This window comes from Danio aesculapii, chromosome 4 (assembly GCF_903798145.1).
Source record: "Danio aesculapii chromosome 4, fDanAes4.1, whole genome shotgun sequence".
NCBI classification, from domain to species: domain Eukaryota; kingdom Metazoa; phylum Chordata; class Actinopteri; order Cypriniformes; family Danionidae; genus Danio; species Danio aesculapii.
In genome coordinates, this window is record NC_079438.1 from 27,381,677 (window position 1) to 27,407,462 (window position 25,786).

The 25,786-nt window shown below is 39.0% G+C and overlaps 1 protein-coding gene across 2 annotated transcripts; it reads right to left on the minus strand.

Moving 5' to 3' along the window:
* Window positions 1–1,246: 1,246 nt before the first annotated feature.
* Window positions 1,247–25,453, minus strand: LOC130222355 (gastrula zinc finger protein XlCGF57.1-like). 2 transcript variants are annotated; one of them, XM_056454940.1, is made up of 3 exons: window positions 25,308–25,453; window positions 13,607–14,535; window positions 1,247–2,948 (listed from the first exon to the last, which is right to left on the minus strand). In XM_056454940.1, the coding sequence occupies exons 1-3, from the start codon at window positions 25,390–25,392 to the stop codon at window positions 2,154–2,156; spliced, it is 1,809 nt and encodes a 602-aa protein (XP_056310915.1). In that variant the 5' UTR covers window positions 25,393–25,453; the 3' UTR covers window positions 1,247–2,153. The 2 variants fall into 2 exon arrangements, with proteins under 2 accessions (XP_056310915.1, XP_056310914.1); XM_056454939.1 differs by lacking the exons at window positions 13,607–14,535; window positions 25,308–25,453 and adding exons at window positions 7,131–7,280; window positions 7,579–7,632 and having other exon boundaries at window positions 1,247–3,148.
* Window positions 25,454–25,786: the final 333 nt, after the last annotated feature.

Below are 25,786 nucleotides of genomic sequence, written 5' to 3' on the forward strand. Positions count from 1 at the left end.
ATATTTAATTTACCTTTACTTACAGAAGCAATAAAGTGGTACTTCACATACAAATTACAATTCTGTCATTTACTCATCCTCTACTTGTTCCAAACCTGTTTGAGTTTCTTCTGCTGAATGCAAATGAAGAGAATACAGGAGCATACAGGTGTTGCTAGGTGGTTGCTAAGGTGTTGCTAGGCGGTTGCTAAGGTGTTGCTATGTGGTTGCTAAGGTGTTTAAACTCTAAACTAATAATATGCGGGGATTTCAATGCACATAGCTCATTGTGGGGAGGTACAAAAACAGATAGCAACGGGGGTATCATAGAGGAGATAATGGATGATAAACGATTAGTGTGTTTAAATGATGGAAGAGCCACAAGATATGATGTTACTCATGGCAGGGAATCAGCAATTGATCTTACTTTTGTTACACAGCAACTGGCAGGAACGTGTTTATGGGAAGTAAGCAGTAATACAATGGACAGTGATCATTATCCAATTTGGACAAAATTAAGAAATCAAAATGTCATTTTAGAAGATAATTGGGCTATAAGATGGAAAACGAGAAAAGCTAATTGGGAACTGTTCAGTTTTAAAGCAAGCTGTAAACTAATTGAGGCCATGCCGAACACGAGTAACAATGTTGAAGAATTAAACAATATGATTACAAGCATAATACATGAGTCAGCAGAAGTAATAGGTAAAACATCAGGGGCTAGGAGAAAGAACATGGTACCATGGTGGACAGATGAGTGCAGAAGTGCAGTTAAAAATAGAAACAAAAATTTCAAAGTTGTAAAGTTAAATCATACTTTTGACAATTTAATGGAATATAAAAGAGCACAGGCAAAAACCAAGAGAAACATTAAAGAAGCCAAAAGGAAATACTGGAGAGATTATTGCAGCAATATTGGGACAGAAATACACATTAAGGAGATCTGGGGAATGATTAGAAAGATGGGTGGTGTAAGAATGGAATTTTCTCTACCGACTTAATGTAGATGAAGCTTTCATTTCTAAGGGGGAAAGGTTTTGGAGCATAGACTGAGAAGGCTCTGTCTCCTTTTGTTTTCAAGCAGGATTTAGGAACAGTTAGCAGGAGCTGAGCAGAAGACCTGAGGGATCTTTGAGGAGAACACAAAAGTTCATTTAAATAGACAGGGGCAAGTCAGGGCAAAATATATACAGGCCTGGGCAAACCGGAGCATTTTTTGTCTTTTTATACCTCTCCTACAAATATAAAGTAAATTCTGAAACTGTGATTCATTTTCATTATTTTAAATGCTTTATTTCTAGATTTGACTGTTTCACCACATTCATTTGTTCACCATGGTACAGTCATTTCTCCTTATGCCCCTTCTTCATATTAGTCTGATTTGCTGCACACAAACAGAGCACTGCAAGCATCAATTATTCACCTTGTCATCATCTTCATCAATATACTTCAGTATTTTTCATCTCTTGCTCACTGACATAGCTGAATGTCTCCCAGTCAGCTGTCTCAAAACACCATATTTCTGTTCCTCTGATGTTTTCATCATAAACACAATCTACGGGTGTTGGACAGTGTTCCCTGCATCTCCCCAAACATTTTCTCCTCCCTAATCTTTCTAAATTTCTGTTCAGTGCTGACCATTTGATTGAAGTGTGCAATGTGCACAACTATGGTTATCGGTTCATAATAAAGTTGAAAAACATATAAAGTTTTTTTCTAACTCTCACAACCTGGTTCTGGGCTGTGACCCCTGATCTACACTACAAACAGTTACAGTTTAAATCTTCAGGTGTTAAAGGGTTTCATTTTCAGTAACTTGATATGTATTCAAGAGTTCACCCTTAGCTGATGATTGATAATAAAGCATGTTTGGCATGCTGTCCCGGGAGAGAGCCCTGGGCTCATAAGATACTCGAGCCCGGAGCTTCCTCCCCGTTAGCAGAGTTTGAGCTCGAAGACGAAGACGAAGATAACTGAGGTAAGAAACTCTGGTTATTTATAGTGAGTTAGGAATCATCTGATTGGTGAATCATGTGTTAACTAATGCAGTCGTGAACAATCATAAGCATGTGATCCTCTTGAAAATAGTTTATACATAAACTTCACGTAAATGAACAGTCAAACTACGAGAACAAGCTGCCGTTTTGAATATACCCGTTTGTGTGGACAAGGTCTCAGTGTTGAGGACTCTGCTTTCCATTGTGAAGCTTCATGTGAGTGCTGAGGCTTCTTTTATGTTTAAAGCCCTTTCCACACTCACTGCATCTAAAACGATCCTCTCCTGAGTGAGTCTTCATGTGTTGCTTGATGGAGTCTTTGCATGTGAGACTCTTTCCACACTGATCACATGTGAACACTATGGTTCCAGTGTGATCATTCATGTGGTTCTTAATGCTAGCTTTGGTTGTGAAGCTCTTTCCACACTGAGAACATGCAAACCGCTTCTCTCCAGTGTGAGTACTCTTGTGGTTATTGAGTGCGCTATTACATGTGAAACTTTTACCACACTCAGTACATGTGTAAGGTTTCTCTCCAGTGTGAATCCTCATGTGGATGATAAGGCTTTGTTTTTGAGCAAAACTTTTCCCACACTGTGTGCAAGTGAATATTCTCTCTCCAGTGTGAGTTCTCATGTGGACTTCAAGGGTGCCATTTTGCTTAAAACTCTTTCCACACTGAGAGCAAGAGAAAGGCCTCTCTCCAGTGTGAATTCTCATGTGGAATGTGAGGTTTCCTGTATTACGGAAGCTTTTCCCACACTGTTGGCATGTGTACGGCTTCTCTCCAGTGTGAATTCTCATGTGGGCTTTAAAGTCATTGCTTTTAGCAAAACTCTTTCCACACTGTTCACAGCTGTAAGGTTTCTCCCCAGTGTGAACTCTCATGTGAACATAAAGGTTTGGCTTTTGACTGAAACTCTTCCCACACTGTTTACAGCTGAAAGGCTTCTCTCCAGTGTGAGTTATCATGTGGACTTGAAGGCTGTGTTTTCGGCTGAAATGGTTTCCACATTGATGACAAGTGAAATTACACCTAGACTTGGATTTCCGAGGCCTTCCTCGTGATGACGTCTTTTCAGTCAGTGTGGGTTTTTCATCAGTCGTTATGTCTTGGTGTTTCTCTTCCATTTCATTCTGTTGGTGAGTCTCTTCTTTCAGCACCATCAGGTCTTTAAAAAAAAAAGTTGACTTTAGTGTGAAGGCACAAAGCGATAAGCATGAAATAGATGTTTCATCCAGATATTAAAATGACCTCACCATTTACTGTCCGTCATGTGGTTTTAAACATTTTCTTTTTTCTGGAACACAAAGTAAGCCAGTGTTTTTTCACAATATCTTTTTTAGTGTTCAACAGGATCAAGAAACTCATAAAGGTTTAAATCCACACGAGGGAGAGTAAATGGTGAGGCTATTTTCATTTCTGGGTGAACTATCCCTTTAAACCACAGGTCTCAAACTCAATTCTTGGAGGGCCGCAGCTCTGCACAGTTTTGCTCCAACCCTAATCAAACACAGCTGATCCAACTAATCAAGGTCTTTCAGACAACTAGAGCTGATTATGCAGGGGTGAGTTGGAGGTGGTTGAGTTTTAGACCATTGCTTTAAAGGGTTCCTATTATGAACCTTTTTTTACAAGATGTAAAATAAGTCTTTGGTGTTCCCAGAATGTGTCTGAGGTTTCCACTCAAAATCAGATCATATACCTTGCAGAAGATTTAATTTTGGGGGTCAGAGGAAAACCAAGCTGCTTTTGTGCCTGTGGCTTTAAATGCAAATTATCACACGTACTCGCTTTAGATTACTCGTGTTGTGTTCACTCGTGTGTATCTTCCACAGGATTTCAACATTTTTAACTTGCTTGGAAGACCCGATTGAGACAGATCCTGCATGTTCACAGCAAGTGCGCATAATTCAAGCTAATATTTGTGAATTTGCATTATTGTATATAACTTATGCAAATGCTCTGTACTGGGTTGCAGCTGGAAGGGCATCCGCTGTTTGAAACATATGCTGGATAAGTTGGTGGATCATTCCGCTATGGTGACCCCTGATGAATAAAGGGACTAAGCCAAAGGAAAATAAATGAATGAACTTATGCAAATGCTTAATGCCACGTTTGCGGTAAACTGGAGCTATGAGGAGATGGCAAGATGACATACTTCGCTACTTGTTTTTATTTATTAGTACTTTTGTCTTTGTTTTCTTGCATTTGTGCATGTCCTGAGGCTTAGCCATACGTGGTGACATTTTATATACCCGACAAGATGCAGAAACGCCATCTAAATAGGTGACCTGCTGTTTGTCCAACCAGGGACAGTGACATCGTAAATATACAAATAATAATGTTAACCCAGGGTTTGCCAATGTGAACCGTCTGTTAATGAACACCCAGGATTATTTTTTAACCCCAGGTGTAGCCTGAGCAGTGTGGAATGTGATTACAGATAACCCAGGATTCTATTTATCCAGTGTTAGAATGACCCAGGGTTAAACATTTGAAGTGTGAAAAGCCTTAAGAATACTCAGCATCAGCTCTCAGGATAACCAGAGTACAATGACAAACAGCGACAATTGTCAATCATGTCATAGCAGTGACCTGATCTCATATGCTATTGTTTTAGAACTTCAGTTGCCTATTGGAGAAATGACCAGGAATAATAAACAGCAGAAAATGGTCACACTACTTGCTCTACAAACAAGTGTGTTCATGACTATACATACAAAGAAGAATAATAAAATTAGAAAATATGACTTTGTAACATCAAGCAGCATTAAGCATGGGCCAGTATAAGATTCTGATGTATGATAACCTTGAATAAAAATATCATGATTTCCCGGTACTGTGATTACTGCTCTAAAATATATTCTTTTTAATTGTCTGGGTAAAACACAAAACACTTTTTCCCCTTTGAACACAATATATTTACTTTTGAGAAACTTTGAAAGTATGTTTGAGCAGTAAACATGTCAGGCTAAATCATTCATATAAATCATTGACTTCTGCTGTCTTCATTTGTTTCAGAAACACAGATTTCTTTACGATTTAAAACGGCATCTTTGGATATCTTTTCTGCTGAAGATACTGTTGTCCTAATAAACTTAAAACAAAACATAAAAAACCCTTACATATACTGTAGGGACGGTACTGCAGGAAAAATTTTGGCTGTTTAAAAACCTTGACTTTTTCAACCATGATATACCTTGAAAACGGTTATCGTCCCATGCCTAAGCAGCATAACACTGCTTTTAGGATCTAAAAATTAATTCTTTCGCTGTTTTTACGGTTAATTATTTTAAAGTGATTCATGTTTTTATTCAAGATAGACTTTGTGTAGTAAGGATATAACTGCCTGAATGTAGATTATACCGGTTTTTAACCAGTTTTAATAAGGACGGCTGAGACTACACTCAGCCTCGGATAAGAAACAGATTATACGTTAAGTATGTGTGTTCTATTTGATTGTGGATCCATTTCACAGGTCTGGAGTCAGCTCTAAACAGTCTAGTGGATGTCTGACGTTTATGCTTGAGATATTGTTCAGAATTGTAAGCACGCACCCCTGTGGTAATATTCCTAGACTATCTGCGTTTTATCCAATCAGGTTAGAACACCTATATGCGTGACGCAGTTAATGACCTTATGTGAGAGTATAATTGTTATTGATTTGTGATTGTAAGCAGAGCGGCCGAGGAACTCATGGCGAGTGTTGAAGCTGGCTTCTGCTGATGAAACTGCAAAACTATCTTCAGTAAACTTTATTTATTTATTTATTTAAATCTCTGACTCCGGCTCTTCTTCATCTGACAGACTGGTCATTCTTTGGGTTAAAACTGTATACCATCCCTACAAGTGTCCATTTCATTCAGCACATTTAAAATTGGGGGCATCCACGTTTTTGGACATGCTTTAAACCAGGGTTACTGCAGGTTTTACCAAATTAAATGTAAGACTTTTTAAGACATTAAGACCATTATGACTGAAATTTTAGATTCATAAAGGCTAAAGATTTTTAAATATTATAATTTAAAACATTTATTAATACAATAATAAATAATAATAAATGAATAAAAAAAAACTATATTTTAGATATTTCTTAGCAAAAGATTTCAAATAGTGTAAAAACAAGCTAGCTTTACTTGTATCCATACACCTTTTCCAACATAATCTTTCTTTATAATAATTATAAACAAATGAACAAATGTTTTAAAAGATTTAATAACTATAATAAACTAAATTATGCACAACAATCTGTCCAGGTCGATGTCCTCAGCAGTAAATACATGGAGCATGTTTAAACAAATGTTATTGTAAGGAAAATAATTAAACCATTATGATAAATAGAGTTAAAATGACCTTTTTGAATAAAAAGTTGAAAGTTTTATTAAGATGGATTGTTGGTGATTGTATGGGTTTTGGCTAGATTGGGTAGCAAAACATGAACAAAGGAAAATGAAGACTTGTTTGAAAAAAGATTTAAGACCTACAACACAATATTTCAGTTCATTTAGGACTTTTTATGGCCTAAAATTTAGATTTTGGAATTTAAGACATTTTAAGACCCCGCAGAAACCCTGTTTAAACACAATAGCCCTGGTAATTAGTTATTATAATAATGATGTAATTCTAACTCAGAAACTATCTGTGAGAACTAGTAACAGCTACTAGAAACAAGTTTAAATCCATAAAGAATTTGATGAAAAAAAGGGAATTGTGATCAATGTGTCATATGCAAATGGAAAGTACTAAGCCAACACTATCACTGTAATAGCAGATATCTTCTATGAGAATACTGTAGGTCAAATATTGTCAGCTCAGTTAAACATTTTTTATTATTATTTGTTTTAATTTATTTCATATAGCACCAGTGTTCAAGGACGCATTACAAACAGTAGGAGAACAAGAAAAGCAATAACCTTAAGAAGGTGAAGAAAATGGGAGACTAATAATACATAAAATAATGACAAAAGACACGAGAACAAGTAACAAGAAAGAAACTGATTCCTGTCTTTCAATGAGTGCTTATGTGCATTTAGGAGAACTAGGCAGCACACTCAGGGCTGCAAGATGGATTTAATTTAGTATTCTTATTATTAAAATATATCTGAATGAGGATCAAATGACTGAGTTGGTCTTTGAGAATGAAAATCAACCTGTTTGTTCCTGCAGATCTTCCTGTTTGACTGTGAATGTTTCTTCAATCTTCAGGTCTTCACTCTCCACTTTAATAAACACCATCTTTATAACAGTGTGGAGATCAGTCGCTTCAACAGGAGTTTTTCTCTGCGTTTGGACACTTTATCCTGTTTAAAATGAACAAAACAATGAACAGAAACAAAATAACTTCTTTTCAACACTTGCTTCTACAGTTTCTTTTAATGATGACAAAAAGAAATCAGGTAAAGGTTTCATTAAAACACGTATTACACACTTCTTTGTTACTTTATTCAAACAATAGCCCTCGGTTACTGAGAATAAAATAGTACTACGTTGTATAAAGGGTTAAATAATATTTCCAACATCGGGAACTTAATTAAGCATTGGATCAAAACTTGAAACTTTATTAGATCGAGTTATATCGGTAAACGCTTTAAAACAAACCTTTCTCCACGTGAATCCCAGCGCTGAAGCGGCGCCGCGTGATGACGTCACACACCACGCCAAAATAAAAGTCTTTTTTGTTTAGCTTTTTTTGCCACTTACTGTTGCAGTCATGACTTATTGATACATTTCTCCCATGTTTTTCCCTTTACACTATATCTAATCTCTCTCTCTCTCATATATATAATACAGAGAAAACACAGAAATAAAATAAATATATAGATTAATAAAATTTAAAAAAGATTAATAAAAATAAAAGTAGATAAATAAAAATAAAAAGATGAATAAAAATAAAAATAGGTTAATAAAAATAAAAAGATTAATAAAAAATATATAAATAAAAATATAATAATAATAAAAAATAGATTAGATCTTTCTCACACACACTTCAGTATTTAAAGTTGATCAAAACCTTTAATCTAAACATTTAAAAACAATTTTGAGAAACTTTTTCAATCCAGTTCATGATGACTTGCATGTCTACAACACATTACTTCCTATTAATATGTGAGTCCAAATCTCATTATCATAATTATGACCTCTTCTTGTCTATTTCTACAACTATAGGCCTATATAGGGTTCCTTTTTTTTCATTTGAATTGTCGTCTCTTATTATCTGTGCTCCACGTTTCCTGCCATTCTTTAGCAATATCTTCAGTAATAATATTTAATTTACCTTTACTTACAGAAGCATTAAAGGGGTAGTTCACATAAAAATTACAATTCTGTCATTTCCTCATCCTCTACTTGTTCCAAACCAGTTTCAGTTTCTTCTGCTGAATGCAAATGATGAGAATACAGGAGCAAAGACAGCCACTATATGGTTCAACAGTTCCTACTTTGGCTGCTTTTTTTCAACATTTTCTGGCACACAAAATGTTCCTGGAACTCGATTACAATTGAACCACTAAAGTCACATGGACTGTTTTGACAATGTTTTTGGTTCCTTTTCTGGACTTTGAGCATCTCGGGACTCTTGTTGTCTATGACAGACGAGGGAGCTCTCTGATTTCATCTAAAGTGTCTTCATTTGCATTCTGAAGATGAGCAAAGTTCTCAGGGGATTGAAACAACAAGTAGACGGACAATCGTTCTCGAGTGCCTAGTGTACACTATAACGCACACCTCCCACCACTGCTGATATACAGCCACATCACACTGCTTTTATTTATTTATTTTTTTAATGCAATAACAACAGGTCATTATAACAAATAGAAATACAAAAACTGATAGAAGGCCACATCGCACTGCTACCCTTGTGATATTACTCATTTATGCATTCATTTTCTTTACAGCTTAGTCTCTTTATTAATCAGGGGTCGCCATAGTGGAATAAACCGCCAACTTATCCAGCACATGCTTTACACAGCGGATGCCCTTCCAGCTGCAAACCATTACTGGGAAACATGCATACACAGTCATTCACACACACCGCATGCATACTGCATGTCTATGGGCTTGGGGGAAGCCAGAGCACCTGGAGGAAACTCACACGAACATGGGGAGAACATGCAAACTCCACACTGCAACGGTAAAACTTTGTTTTTTGCATTAGCTCGATCATGCTCTCTGCCCCCTCTCGCCTTTGCTCTCGGACAATGCAGTCGGGTCTCAAAGAACTTTTCATGCAACCTCTTAAAGTTTAGAAACCGCCAAAACTTCTGCAAACTGACTGTCTATCACCCCGGTAACCCACGACAACTTCCACTCACAAGCAAGTGAATCCCAAGGACGTCACTGAAGCTAAGTCACCAACCAATCAGAAACGCTGTGTTGCGTCAGGCCAGTCGACGAAGGAAACTCAAGCAAATGTTGTCTCTTGCTGATCTGGTGCAAATTGATCTTAAGCAGTTAAAGAGAAGCCAAACTTCTGCTTTTGTGGTTTCTCAGGTGTGATTCTAAGATCTAGAAATAAGAGCTAAAATTTATTTGGGATGGTTGTCAACTCATTTTGCACAAACACCAGAATTGAGAACCACTGCTCTGAGGAACTCAAAATAACAAACTATCATACTCAACATGAATTGCCCTGCTAAAGTTACTTCTCTACTTCAGTATATCCCTGTAAATATTTCTTTACAATATTTAAAACAGTTTGATGATTTAGTCAATTAATTTCACTGGAACAATAAGCACCCTTGGTTGCATAGGAGTACATCGCAACAGCCAGTTGATAAAAAAGGTTGGGGCTTCCTGAGCATTTATTTCATTATTACACCTTCAGTCTGAGACATCTCGTGCACTGTTCCATCCCTCCTGAGAGAGCTCCATCTTGGTTTATGGTTGAACAAGCCATCCTACTTCCTCTTCTACCACTACATTGTCTATCCATCCATCCATTTATTCTTTTTTATTTTGTAAATGTGTTATTTTTGAGGCTGATTTAAAAAATTTTATATTTTTTTTCTGCCAGAATTTTAGGTGTAGGCTAGAACTGTCTCAGTTCTCAGAACTGTCTCAGTTCTCAGAACTGTCTCATAACAGTGTCCTTTTGGCTTCATAGGACATGGACCTTCAGCATGCAGTGCAGTATGTTTTTGAAGTGTTTCAGTCAGGTTTCAGAGCTCATCACAGTACAGAAACTGCATTAGTGAAAATAACCAACGATTTACTCTTAGCTGCTGACCAAGGGTGCATCTCGCTATTAGTTCTACTCGATCTTAGTGCGGCATTTGACACCATTGACCATGGTATCCTTATTAATCGCTTAAAGTCTACCGGTGTCCAGGGACATGCCCTACAATGGTTTAAGTCATACTTATCTGACCGTTACCAGTTTGTGAATATTAATGGACAGCCTTCACAAATCAGCCCAGTAAAATACGGGGTGCCTCAAGGATCAGTTTTAGGCCCTTTGCTGTTTACAATATACATGCTACCCCTGGGAGACATTATTAGAAGACATGGGATCAGCTTTCACTGCTATGCAGATGATACTCAATTATATATTTCAACTAAACCTGACGAGACGTCTAATCTGTCCAAGCTAACTGAGTGTATTAAAGATGTTAAAGACTGGATGACCAACAATTATCTTCTCTTAAACTCAGACAAAACAGAATTATTACTTATTGGGCCTAAATCCTGTACACAGCAGATCTCACAACTCGACCTACAATTAGAGGGATACAAAGTTTATAGTTAGCTCTACTATAAAAGATCTGGGTGTCATATTAGACAGTAATTTAACTTTTAAAAATCATATATCCCATGTCACAAAAACTGCTTTCTTTCATCTGAGAAATATTGCTAAGTTACGAAGTATGCTATCCATCTCAGATGCAGAAAAGCTAGTCCATGCTTTTATGACTTCTAGGCTGGACTACTGTAATGCACTGTTTGCTGGCTGTCCAGCATCCTCTATTAACAAACTTCAATTAGTACAAAATGCAGCTGCCAGAGTTCTTACCAGGTCTAGAAAATTTGATCACATCACCCCAATTTTATCCTCCTTACACTGGCTGCCTGTTAAGTTTCGTATTGAATTTAAAATATTGCTTCTTACATATAAAGCTTTAAATAATCTAGCTCCTGTTTATCTAACCAATCTTCTGTCTCGCTACAATCCAACTCGCTCTTTAAGGTCTCAAAACTCAGGGCTTCTGGTAGTACCTAGAATAGCAAAGTCGAGTAAAGGAGGTCGAGCCTTCTCATTTATAGCTCCTAAACTCTGGAATAGCCTTCCTGATAACGTCCGAGGCTCAGACACACTCTCCCAATTCAAAACTAGATTAAAGACCTATCTGTTCAGTAAAGCATACACTTAGTGCACCACTTGGGGGCTTCCACACAGGTTCTGCATCTTGTTGATATACACTGTGAACATCAGCTACGCTAATTATTTTCTTTATTCTCCATTTCCACCTGGGGATGCTCTTCCCGAGGCCCTCAGACTATGCAGAGTCACTGATTCGATCCAAGACCAACGATGAGATGATCCCAAGTTTTTTTATATCCTGGACCTGGCCGAATCCTGAGCAGCTACTGTGATGGTCATGGAGGAGTGGAGAACATGAGACTGATTCCTGTGACGCTCCAGAGACAGACGAGTCTTCGCTGAGGCCAGCTTCCAGCCTCCGCCACTGAGACTACAGCTCTGCACAAAAGTTTGGCCAGCGGAGAAATTAAAATGGTCGTGCCCAACTGAGCCTGGTTTCTCTCAAGGTTTTTTTTCTTCACTTCCGCCTTTAGTGAAGTTTTTTTTCCCTCTCCGCTGTCGCCACTGGCTTGCATGTTTCGGGATCTATAGAGCTGCGCATCGTTGGATTTGCTCTTCAGTATTTGGACTCTCAGTAGTGATTATTAAACCACACTGAACTGAGCTAAACTGAACTGAACTGAACTTAAACACTACAAACTGAACTACACTGTTCCTATTTACTGTGACCTTTTATGTGAAGCTGCTTTGACACAATCTACATTGTATAAGCGCTATACAAATAAAGGTGAATTGAATTGAATTGGGACGGTTTGCTGCTGATTGTGACATTGCAGGGAAAGACCCAGCACCTCTAAATCAGAAACCATGGTGCTTGACTGGAAAAAGTTGACCATCTGCAGTTTAAAAGAGAGTCCTTACCCCAAATGGAGTTCAAGTATCTGCGTTTTTTTTTCATGAGGAATGGAATGTGAGATTAAAAGATGGATCAGTGCAGCGGCAGCAGTAATGCAGATGATGTTATTGTCTGTTGTGGTGAAGGAGCTGAGATGAAAGGCAATGTTCCCAATTTACAACTCAATCTAGGTTCCTACTCTCACCTATGGTCATGACTGAAAGGACAAGATCTCGGATACAACCGGACACATTTTACAAAGTGTTATGACCCGCTCGTTTGAGTCGCAACATGAAAGAGAGATGAACCAACAAAATAGCCTGAAATGCAAATTATTTATTATAAAATGTAACTCATAGAACAATCAACCAACAAATGTCTAGGGATAATAATGAAGATAAAGAACTCAGGATATAATCACAACAACGCTTAAACTACATGATACAAGTAATGCTAAACAAAACCATAAGGTTAAAGAGTCAATGAGATGGCAGGTCTTGACATGAGGACTCCTGAGTAGCCACAGCGTCCTGGGGTAGCTAACACAACAACTTTTATAAACCTATTGAGGAGTAATGCAGGCATCCAATCAGGATTTACCACACACTCCAATCTGGAGTCTAGGGATCATCACAGTGTATTAATATTGTAAAACTTAATACCTGTCGCTCTGCCTAAATCACAAAATATTCATCTAGTTTGTATTCTACTCAAAAAAGTAATTGTAGTAAACTAGAAAGAATCTTGAACCTAAAAGTAAAGAAACTTCACTAATAAAACATGCAACACAGGACAATTGAATGGGCTTTCTAAACTTGAGGCCCTGGTACATTGCAAACTAACCATCCTGGAGCTCCACCTTGTCTGATGTTCGGTGTGTTCTCCACTGTGAATCGCATGGTGCAGTTTAAATTTTGGAGCTGTAATAAAAGTCTTCTCACACTCAAGCACATGTACTCTTTCACACCAGTGTGGATCTTCATGTGTTCATTAAGGTTTGCTGATCGGTTGAAACTCTTCCCACACTGAGTTCATGTGAATGGTTTCTCTCCAGTGTAGATCTTCATGTGTTTATTAAGGTCTGGTGAGTTGCTAAAACTGATCCCACAAAGAAGCTGCGGTCACACTAGGGTTTGAGCATGCAAAATTCTGTTGTACGGTGCTGCAAAAAGGGGCGGGATTAAACAAGATGATTAGACATTAAAAAAGTGAGCGATTGGTCCATATTTTACATTTCTGTCCAGAGAGGTCATGTTTTGATCTACGATTGGTCTTATACAGTCAAGTGATGCAATTTCAGAGTTCACCAAGCTTGAACTTTGCAACGCAGTGACCTGCAAAACTTGACGCACGAACTTGTGTTTTTCAGTCTGACGCATTTGTGTGCGTATGAATGGAAGTCTATGAGGAGAAAAGTCCAGTGTGACCGTGGCTCAAGTGCAAGTGAATGGTTTCTTTCCAGTGTGGATTCTCATGTGTTGATTAAGGTGTGATGATTGACTGAAACTCTTCCCACACTGAGTGCATGTGAATGGTTTCTCTCCAGTGTGGCTCATCATGTGTAGATTAAAGTTTGATGATTGGCTGAAACTCTTCCCACACTGAGTGCATGTGAATGGTTTCTCTCCAGTGTGGATCCTCATGTGTCTATTAAGGTGTGATAAGCAGTTAAAACTCCTCCCACACTGAGTGAATGTGAATGGTTTCTCTCCAGTGTGGATCCTCGTGTGGTGATTAAGGGATGATGATTTGCTAAAAGTCTTCCCACACTGAGTGCATGCGAATGGTTTCTCTCCAGTGTGGATCCTCATGTGTTTTTTAAGGGATGATGATTGGCTGAAACTCTTCCCACACTGAGTGCATATGAATGGCTTCTCTCCAGTGTGGATCCTCATGTGGTGATTAAGGTGTGATGAGCAGCTGAAACTCTTCCCACACTGAGTGCATGTGAATGGTTTCTCTCCAGTGTGGATCCTCATGTGGTGATAACGGGATGATGAATGGCTGAAACTCTTCCCACACTGAGTGCATGTGAATGGTTTCTCTCCTGTGTGAATCCTCATGTGGTCTTTAAGGGATGATGAAAGGCTGAAACTCTTCCCACACTGAGTGCATGTGAATGGTTTCTCTCCAGTGTGGATCCTCATGTGGTCATTAAGGGATGATGATTGGCTGAAACTCTTCCCACACTGAGTGCATGTGAATGGTTTCTCTCCAGTATGGATCATCATGTGAATCTTAAGATAGCCTTTTCGTCCAAAACTCTTTCCACACTGAGTGCAGGTGCACGTGAAACGATTCTTGCCTCTCCTTTTCAAAATACCGACAGTCTGTAAATGAGTTTTTTCCTCAATTTTGACATGATGTTCCTCCTCTTTACTCCCCTTATTCTCTTCAATTAGGTCTGAAATAAAAAAAAAAAACATTAGTTTTCAATAAGCCTCAAAAACTCTCATCAAAAGCTGAAAACTGAAAAGACACTGGAAACGTTGGCTACACACACTGTAATTTTAATGCACATTAAATGTAAAAAATCAGATCATATTTTGTTTGGTCCATTTATGTGTACACATTTAAGCAGATTCAGTTCAATTAATCTTAATTTACATTGTAAAAGCACTAGATAAATAGTGTCACAGCCGCTTAACATAGAAGTTACAGTGAATAGAAACAGTGTCAAACCAGTTTTCAGAGTTTCTTACATAATGATAGGACACAGATTTGAAAGCTGTAAATGGCCTATTTTTATTCGTATATATTCATAATTACAACAAAATGTTTTTTCTAAATTTTGTAAAGCAGACAGGGAATACTTGTTTATTCTGTGCCTGACTGGTAAACACATCAGAAAAAAAGGTCTGGGGTAACAGCTGAACAAACAGCTGAATATTTGCTTCGCAGACATGAGACATACCTGTACAGCATCTGCATAAAGGTTGGAATGTGCACCTTTCCCATTGTGTGTTTTTGGGTAATTTTCATCCATTCCGGGGTGATTTTGAGGCTTAATTTGGCCAAAACATTCTCAGTGTTTCAGCAAACGGACTGATATTTGGAACATCTTATTTTGACATATTCTGGGAACATGCTTTAAAAAAAATGTAAAAAAAAAAAAACAATACACTGGGCAAATTTACTCCCTTTTCATTATATTCATGGCTGTTTTTTCTCCATTGGCCTCTGTTATAACAAAATTTTTTTGATTGCAAAGCCATGACAGCATATAATCATGCATTTATGATTGTTGTTGTTTTCTGTGACGATAATCAACATTGTTAATTTGGTCTCCACCCATGGGACAGGGAAAAGGAAACTGGCTGAGAGTATAAAGGAAGAGGAGGAGAGTTGAAGAGGGCAGCATTATGTGGTGTGGTCGAGAAGAACAGTGTAAACTGGTTGTGAGAAACAAAAAGCGAAAGTATGCATCGAAGCAACAGAGCAAAGAGCGCTGTCTTGTTACTGAAGTGCTCATGACGTCTGTGAACGAGTGCGTCACCAAAGACTTCAGTGCAGTGTGTTCTGAACAAAATCAACTTACCGATTTATCTCGCTGGAATGATGTCAGCTGCCGAAAGCCTTTATGCTTTTAGGCACCCGAGGCTGCTACTCACCGGCTGGGTTCGTCGACGCCCTCAACCTTCACATCCACACCTCCACGTTCGCCATTCCCCTCTCATTTCCCTTGACCCATCCGCTCCGTCAGTAAGAAGCAAAAGTTTTTGTTCCCCTTCATAAAGAAACTTCAACATGCGTCTGGAAACCAGACTATGGGAGTTTGTCAGATGACCTATCACTTCTGAAGATAAGAAAACGGGCCAATGAAATGCCAATTGAATCGGCGGAGCTTGGCTCCACAGCTGATCCTGATGAGCGAATCAATGCTATATCAGTCTGCTGCTGGAGTCAGCTTACTAGAATTGTTGCTTCAGACCCGATCACGAGACTGAAGACACGCTATCTGCCAACCTGATTTCAAGTTTACTCACCAGTGCAGGGGAAGACTCGACAGTGGCGGACGATCTGGGATTTCCTGTCCCCTAAGCTGGTGTGCACAAAAGAGCAGTTTCCATTTTAAGAGGCAGATTCCCTAAGAGAGCCACACAGTCATTCAACACATCTTTTTCAAGACGCTATTCTGACTGTGCATTTCTGGATGTGGTGGTTCCTATCTCCAGATGATGGGCACGGGTATCACATGAGAGGTCTGGGGGTCCAGCATATTGATGCGGTGCCCGCGGACAGCTCATGCTCTCACTGTGAGGGTGTGGCTGTTGCACAGCTGAAATCGCGGCTTCAGCCACCCCCGTTGCTCCCCGTGAAAGCGTGGACCTCCCACTTCTCCACAGCAAGCCCAATCCAAGCTTCGGATGGTTGTGCAGTTCATCCACCAGGATGCCCGCGCCTCCACTTGATGACACCGGAGATCAAAGGTCCATCACGACATCGGAGGGCGAGCTGTTATTCTTAGATGACAGACCGGGCTCGCTTCCATCCTTCGGGGTGCAATGCGCGGTTACGGTTCTCGAATCGGACATAATGGCTGCGCTTCCTGGGCTGTTTCGGCAGTGCGGCTGGAGATGGCTTGTCCCCCAGTCTCACTGCCGGACCAACTAGAGAGTGTAACGTGTGGGCAGATGTAAGATGAATCTTCCAGCCCCCCTCCCCTTCTTCCCAGGGGCGCACACGCTGGCATAGAGGGTGTTTTTTTCTCCACCCCGTCCACGTGTGCTTCTGACTTTACCTCCCTTGATGGCGAGGCGGCCAGTGGGTTTGAATCAATTTTCTCAGGTGGTGGGCGTCGCCACTTGGAGGGGTAAGTTCTGACCCCCATCTAAGGCAGGTGGGTTATCCGTGTCTCTCACAAGGTTATAATAGTTTTGGATTTATCATTAGTTTTAGTTTGTATTTCATTTTGACTTCAAGTTTTAGTTAGTTTTTGAGGCAGATTTACTAGTTTTTATTAGTTTCTATATTTTGAAATGATTTAGTTTTAGTTTAGTTCTTATTAGTTTCAGTATTAGCTTTTGTTTTTTTCTAAATAAGGATATTTGTTAGGTGCAAGTTTCGAAATCAATAGAATTAATATTGTATAATATATACTCAGCCATGCATTTTTTGAAACATGTATTCAGAGAACACATGAACACTATAATCTACCACAACCATCTACCCATCCTTAAATTCAAATACAACAGCCCACAAGATAGCAGCCTTAAGTACAATATGTGTGCAAGGCTGCTTCTGAGGTTAGACACACAGTAGTGATGGGCAGGGCTGGATTAACCAATGGGCGTTATGGGCCCAGACCCGCACTTAGATTTTGCCTAATCTTCATCACGAGGAAGACAAGTAGGAATCATCAATCAGTGTGTGTATTATGCATTATAAGTTTGTAGAAGTTATACATTAAAAATACCCTTAAATATAAATTTTTAGTACTGCTTCAGTGAACTTGAACAAATATATTAAAATCCATCAATTTCCCCTAGTTGTATTAGTAGATATTTTTTTCAAAATGTGCTTTAAATGCTTTAAAAATAAATTAAATCTTTGTAGACTAGAAATATATGTACTGTATATCATTTATTTAAAAAATGTGGGCAATACATTATATATATTATTTTATTTACCAAATATTATATTAATCTTATTTTTTAATTCAACTATAGGGGTGCAGCTAAGTAGGGGGCCTACAAGACATTGTCCCCAGGGGCCTCTGAATTATTAATCCGGGCCTAGTGATGGGAAGTTCAGATTTTTAAAGCAGATGTTAGGACTCAACATTGTGTAGTTAGCAATAGAAACTTCAGTCAGTTAAAAAAATCACCATGATCTGAAAAATGTCTTACAGTAAAGTTTTGCAACCCAACTAAAGCATGATTCACTTATTTAAATTCTATAACGATTGTTTGTTATGAAATAAACGTACGTTTTTCACCAGATCCTCTAATTTAAGTCCTCGGTTCACCCGTGCTGCTGTTGTTCACGTTTAGTTCAGTCACGGCAGGCTGTCAAATACTGTTTGTGTTCGGTTCACTGAATCTCGCATGCGCAGTATTGTCGGTTCACCGCTTCTCAATGTAACGTTACTGTTCTAATAACTGAATGAAAGTATATATTGGATTATTTAGAGTCAGAGGGGGGTATTAGGCTTGTTAAAAAGTAAGTAGTTTGTGGATAAGTGCTTACTGGAAATGCGAATTGTTTCAAATGATTCAGTTCGATTTGGTGAACTAGTTCATCCGGTTCACTTAGAAGATCCGGTTAAAAAGATTTGTTTGCGATTGCGATAAAGAAGTAAAACTCATTATTGGGCACAAATGTGTTAACGTAATAATTAAAGTGTCTGTATTTAATGCTGTCACCGTGCTGCTGTCATGTCCACTCATTATTTTTGTTGCGGGAGCAACAGCGAGGATGACTGGAGGAGAACCGGCTCAATCTGGCCAATGGCAGCAGGACTACAGACTCTGAGGTGCCGTATGGGTCAAACACCTGCAGCGCAAATTATATTTACTTCTAAACGGCTTACAGTAAGATTATGTATTAAATACATTCACAAATTACAAAAATGAAGGAGGTTTTTGCTATAATTTTAATTAGTTTCAGTTAGTTTTGTATGTACACAATACATTTTCAGTTATTTCTATTTTTTTTTTTAAACTCTCGTTTTTATTTTTATTTCAGTTAACAACAATTATTTTACATTTTAGTTTTTATTTTCTCGTTTGTTTTTGTTAACTATAATAACTGGTAATAATTATAATTGGTCTCTCATGGCCAGAGCCCACAACACTGCGGGCCATGCTGCTTCTGCCCTGCACCACGGCCTCCTGGCTGTGCTGCACGGGGGCGGTTCTTCCCCAGGCTTATGCATAAGCTTCGCACAGCAATCGACTATGCTCTCATGACCTCATCTCTTGATGGGCTCGGAAAACTGCTCTCCCCATCAGACCTGTCCTCGCTGGCCATTCCTCGCCGAGTGTGCTCTTCCCGCGGCTCAAAAATGCTCCACCTTTTCCTCCCTCTGTGTGTGGAATCCCAATTGCTGCCAGCACGGGACGCACTGTCTTCCAGCTCTCAGCTTTGGTGCATTTCGCCACAGCCTTGAGGGCGCCAGAGGATGAGCTTCTTTCTCACACATCCAGCCACTCCACGGGATCCTGGGAGGAAGGTAAGAGTCAATCTCTTATTTTCACCTCTTCCTCGGGATGCTCCACCTCTCTGGGTGAGCACTCCCCATCCCGAAGCTGCCCCTCCGTGGGTACGTCAGCGATTGTTCCAGAGATGCTGCTCATTTGGACTATGTCAGCCTGGTAAGCGCTGCTCAGCTCGTTATGGTAGCTCACGTGGGCAGTCAGACTCAGCTATGCGTTTCAATACGCTGTTGGCCTCCCGAGTTCACGGGTGTGTATTTAAGCGATTATTCGCTATGCCACCCCCTGTCTCGCGTAAGAAGATTATCCATCCTGGCGGAGGATACAATCAAGCCAGTCTTCCAGCCGAGATGAAGAGTGGGTTTACACTCCCCTTCATCGTATCCAGAGAGCAGTGGGTTATACCAATCCTATCTGCATGGTTTGATCTGTCATCTGTTCAGGATGCCGATCGAGATGCTCATGCAGAAAAGCATCGCCCCGTGCGTCTGTCCATGGGATTGGTTGCAGCTATAGACCTGAAGGACGCTCACTCCATGTCTCATTCTCTCCCTTCTTAAACTGCGACGGGGGGCCCAGCATAGTAGTAACAGTCCTCCCATTTGTGCTCACCCTGTTTCCATGCGTCGAGGAAACCCTGTGCCTCTTTGGCGCACGCGCATCTGCATTTTTGATTATTCATTGACTGTTACTATTTTTTTAGCTCTCTGAACTGATCGATTATGCACAGGGACCTGGTGCTCCGGCTCCTCAGCCTGTTCGGGTTTTGGGTCAACCGAGTACGAGCGGGCTCCCCCCGGGCAGAGCTTCTCTCATCTCGGGTTGGAGCTGGACTCGATCTGCATCATGGTTCGCTTTTAGCGTGCTGGGCTGGTGCTGCCCTGTCTGATTAAATTAAGGCTCCTCGGGCATATAACATTTTTAGCTGCTATCACGCCTCTCAATTGTTCATATGAGACCATTTCAGTGCTGGCTTAGTGATTGGGTCCCCAGATGGGCATGGCGCACAGAGAAGCACCAAGTGTATGTCACCAGTGTGTATCGAGCATGCAGCTGCAGGTTCTTAAACTGGACCCCGGTTGCATTGGCATTTCAACTGCCTGGAGCTGTTGTCATTGTTTCTCGCTCTCCGCCGGTCCCTACCGAAGCAGAAGGGGGAAACACATGTTGATTAGGACGACCAGCATGGCTGCGATAACGTACATCAACTGTTTGGGTGGTGTGCGCTACCGCAACATGTCTCAGTTCGTTTGCCATCTGCTTCTCCAGAGTCTTGCGGCTAAAAAGCTGCACGCCATTCATATCCCGTACAAGCTCTCCATGCCAGCTTACATGCTCTCAGGACCGGTATGTTTCCGGGAGAACAGAGATTCCACCCTAGTACTTTCCAGCTTTTATGGGCATGCTTTAGAGAAGTCCAGGTCATCCTGCTGTTTCTCCCGAGCGGCCCTTCGCTGGCTGCCCTCCCTGTGGGTTACGCAATATGCATTTTTCCCAGTGAGCCTGCTCGCACAGACACTGTGCAAGGTCGGGGAGATGAGGAGTGGGTCTCGCTCATTGCACCTCTCTGGCCCAACCGGACCAGAGTTTCCGGACTCACACTTCTCGTGATGGCCCTCCCTGATAAATTCCCCGGATAAACACTTTCATTTTTCTGGAACCGGCACCCATCTGGCACCCGTGCAGTGCTCTGGAACCTCCTTGGATGGTTTTTAAGTCCACCGCGGTCTGTCTAGGTGACCTATCAGGTCAACACCGTCACTCAGGACTAGAGCACCCTATTAGGCATGTTCTACAGTGGAGTCTATTGGTTGTGTGGGAATTCTCTCTGAGAAAACCCCCGGACTTGCCAGATTAGTGTAGTGTTTTCTACCTTCAGGATAGCTGGAGCGCAGGCTGTCTCCCTCCACACTGAAGGTTTGGCGTGAAATCTAGCTGTGTCAAAAATTAATTGTTTCTACGGTGCACCGCGATGCAGATGCGGACAATTCGGTATCGGTACAGTAATAATCATAACCAGTTATTTTGTACTGACGTCATTTATCTCATATGCGCTCTGTCGTGAGGGAGGCGAGCGCGGGTATTTACAACACTCCAGGCGCCAACTACTTAAATACGCAGAAACTATGCACAATTTCACACTTACAGCAGAAGCCTCTATTTCTCTGCGATTGAGGGAATGAAGGTGAACTCCATTTCTCTCTCTATCTCACTGTGGCCCATTTAACCTGGTGACGTGACTTTTCCTCTCGGCTGTTAAAGTTACTTCTGGATATAGGTCTGCATTCCCGTGGCTGTACCTGTGCATTGTCTTGGGACCCGACCAGATTTCATGCGGCGCGGGAATAAATTTCTGAATAAAGTGCAGGAATTCACACACATCAGTGGAGAAATTAAAATGGTCGTGCCCAACTGAGTCTGGTTTCTCTCAAGGTTTTTTTTTTCTTCACTTTCTTCAATTAGTGATGTTTTTTTTTTCCTCTCCGCTGTCACCACTAGCTTGCATGGTTCGGGATCTGTAGAGCTGTGCATAGTTGGATTTGCTCTTCAGTATTTGGACTCTCAGTAGTGATTATTAAACCACACTGAACTGAGCTAAACTGAACTGAACTTAAACACTAAAAACTGAACTACACTGTTCCAATCTACTATGATCTTTTATGTGAAGCTGCTTTGACACAATCTACATTGTATAAACGCTATACAAATAAAGGTGAATTGAAAAAAATTTAATTGAACATTTTCATCATATGATCTCTTATAACAAACCTTTTTTTAATGCACATACTGAAATTTGTTCAGTAAAAGTGCTTGCGTAGTTTACGTAAGTTTATCTTTTCTTATCGAAAAAGTTTATCCTACTCTGTTATGCGCATGTTTTTTATGCCTATATTTCAAAAGATTTTTTTTTGCTCATAGCCCATCCAAAATGCACATAAAAAAATAGGTGGCTAGAAATGTACGACTAAGCATGAAATATTGCTTTATCTTTAAAAAAGGAAAGGAGACCGACAGAAACTCAGAGTTTAGAGAATAAAACCTGCTCCTGACCAGGTTAGGTTCACAGAGTAAGTTACCACAGTAACTGACTCAGGGATAAAGTTACCTCTCTTTCAGAAACAAGCTTGACTTACCCTGCATTCTAAAGTTTGACAACCTGCCATTTTGAAATGGAAAACCCAAAGCTTCTCTCATTTCAGGGTTAAAATACTCCGAGTTTTCACTTAATCTCCTTTCTGAAATGGGGCCCTGATCTCATATGCTAGTGTTTTAGAACTTCAGTTGCCTATTGGAGAAATAACCAGGAATAATAAACGGCTACTTGCTCTACAAACAAGTGGGTTCATGACTATACATACCAAGAAAAACAAAATTAGAAAATATGACTTTGCAACAGGCGATGCGGTGGCGCAGTAGATAGATAGATAGATAGATAGATAGATAGATAGTAGATACTTTTGCCTCACAGCAAGAAGGTCACTGGTTCGAGCCTCAGCTGGGTCAGTTGGCATGTCTGTGGGGTGTTTGCATGTTCTCCCCGCGTTCGCATGGTTTTCCTCCGGGTGCTCCGGTTTTTTCCCACAGTCCAAAGACATGCGGTACAGATGAATGGGGTAAAGCTAAATTGTCCGTAGTGTATGAGTGTGAATGAGTGTGTATGGATGATTACCAGAGACGGGTTGCAGCTGGAAGGGCATACGCTGCATAAAACATATGCTGGATAAATTGGCAATTCATTCTGCTGTGGCGACCCCAAATTAATAAAGGGACTAAGCCCAAAAGAAAATAAATGAATGAATGACTTTGCAACATCAAGCAGCATTAGGCATAAACCAGTATAAGATTCTGACGGTATGAAAACCTTAAATAAAAATATTACGCTTTCACTGATTGCTGCTCTAAAATATATTATTTTTAAATGTCTGGGTAAAAAACTAAAACTTTTCCCCTTTGAACACAATATATATTTTTTGAGAAACTTTTAAAATATTTTGGAGCAGTAAACATGTCAGGCTGAATAATTCTAATGCATCATTGAACATCATTTCTGCATCATGTGCATCATTACTGCTGTCATCATTAGTTTCAAAAACTCAGATTTCTTTACGATTTAAAATGGCATCTTTGGATATCTTTTTTTGCTGGACATACTGTTGTCCTGAAAAACTTAAAACAAAATGTAAAAATAAAAAAACTTACATATACCGTAGGAATGGTATAGCAGAATATTTTGGCAGTTTTAAAACCTCGACTTTTTTCAAACCGCGGGATATCTTGAAAACAGTTATCGTTCCATGCCTAAGCAGCATAACACTGTTTTAAGGATCTAAAAATTATTTCTTCAAAAAAGTCTCAAGCAAAAACATTCTAATGGCGGCGCCTGTTGGTACGTGAAGAATATGGTCAATACTGACGAACTTTACACACAAATGTTTGCATATCAGCATGCTGTAATCCATTTCTTAAGTATCAAAAGTAATTTTTAGACTAGTTTGTTGGCCAGTTGTAGTCAGTGCAATGCTAAACGTTATTGTTCCATTATAATTTGTTCATTTTGTCTCACGTCATCCCACAGCAACATCATATAGTTTAGAATACTGTACAATGTATTATAATAATTAATTACTTTACTGTCCATTTCATTCAGCATATTTAATATTGGGGACATCCACGCTTTCTGACATACTTTAAATCAGGGTTTCTGCAGGTTTCACCAAGTTAAATGTAAGACTTTTAAAGACATTTTAAGACTTTTATAACAATTAATTATTTTACTGTCCATTTCATTCAGCAAATTTAAAATTGGGGGCCTTCATGGTTTTATGACCATTATCAATTAAATTTTAGACTCATTAAGGGCTAAAGGCTAAGGAATTTTTCAAATGGCCCAGATGGAAAATATTTTAATTTGCCCTTAAAAAATATATAATTAAATACATTTAATAATACAATAATAAATTAATGAAAAAATATATATATATATAAAATATATATCTATATATTTTAGATATTTCTTACCAAAAGATTTTAAATAGCTTTACTTGTATCTACACACTTTTTCCTAAATAAACTTTCTTTAAAAAAAAAAGCAAATGAACAAATGTTTTAAAAGTTTTAAAAACTATAATAAACTAAACCTATGCACAACAATCTGTCCAGGTCGATGTCCTCAGCAGTAAATACATGGAGCACGTTTAAACAAATGTTATTGTGAGGAAAATAATTAAACCATTATGATAAATAGAGTTAAAATGATCTTTTTGAATGAAAAACCTTTAAAGTTTTATTAAGATGGATTGTTGGTGATTGTATGGGTTTTGGCCAGATTGGGTAGCAAAACATGAACAAAGGAAAATGAAGACTTGTTTAAAAAAAGATTTAAGACCTACAACACAATATTTCAGTAAATTTAAGACTTTTTAAGGCCTAAATTTTAGATTTTGGAATTTAAGACATTTTAAGACCCCGCTGAAACCCTGTTTAAACACAATAGCCCTGGTAATTAGTTATTATAATAATGATGTAATTCTAACTCAGATACTAGCTGTAAGAACTACTAACAACTTCAAAAAACAACTTTAAACCCATAAAGAAGTTGATAAAAAAGGTAATTGTGATCAACGTGACATATGCAAATGGTAAGTACCACGCCAACACTATCACTATAATAGCAGATATCTTCTATGAGAATACTGTAGGTCAAATATCGTCAGCTCAGTTAAACTTGTTTAAATTTATTGTTTTTAATTATTTTATATAGCGCCAGTGCTCAAGAACTCTTTACAAACAGTAGGAGAACAAGAAAAGCAATAACCTTAAGAAGGTAGAGAAAATGGGAGACTACTAAAACATAAAATAATGACAAAAGACATGAGAACAAGTAACATGAAAGAAACTGATTCCTGTCTTTCAATGAGAGCTTATGTGCATTTAGGAGAACTAGGCAGCACACTCAGGGCTGCAAGATGGATTTCATTTAGTATTCTTATTATTAAAATATATCTGAATGAAAATCAACCTGTTTGTTCCTGCAGATCTTCCTGTTTGACTCTGAATGTTTCTTCAATCTTCACATCTTCACTCTCCTCTTTAATAAACGCCATCTTTATAACCGTGTTGAGATCAGTCGCTTCAGCAGGAGTTTTTCTCTGTGTTTGGACACTTTATCCTGTTTAAAATAAACAAAACAATAAAAATTTTCTGTTTAAAATAAATAAAATAATGAACAGAAACAAAATAACTTCTCTTCAACACTTGCTTCCACAGTTTCTTTATATGAGAGTAATTAACAAAAAGAAATCAGGTAAAAGAGTAAGTCTGAGCAAGAAACAATAGCCACAAATAACCTGATAAAAACTAGTAACCATTTGAATACTTAGAATGGAATGACATTATACTATTTAATAAATTAAACCTTCATTAAACACTTATTACACACATTTCTGTTGTTCAAACAATAGCCTTCTGTTACTGTGAGTAAATAGTACTACGGTGTAT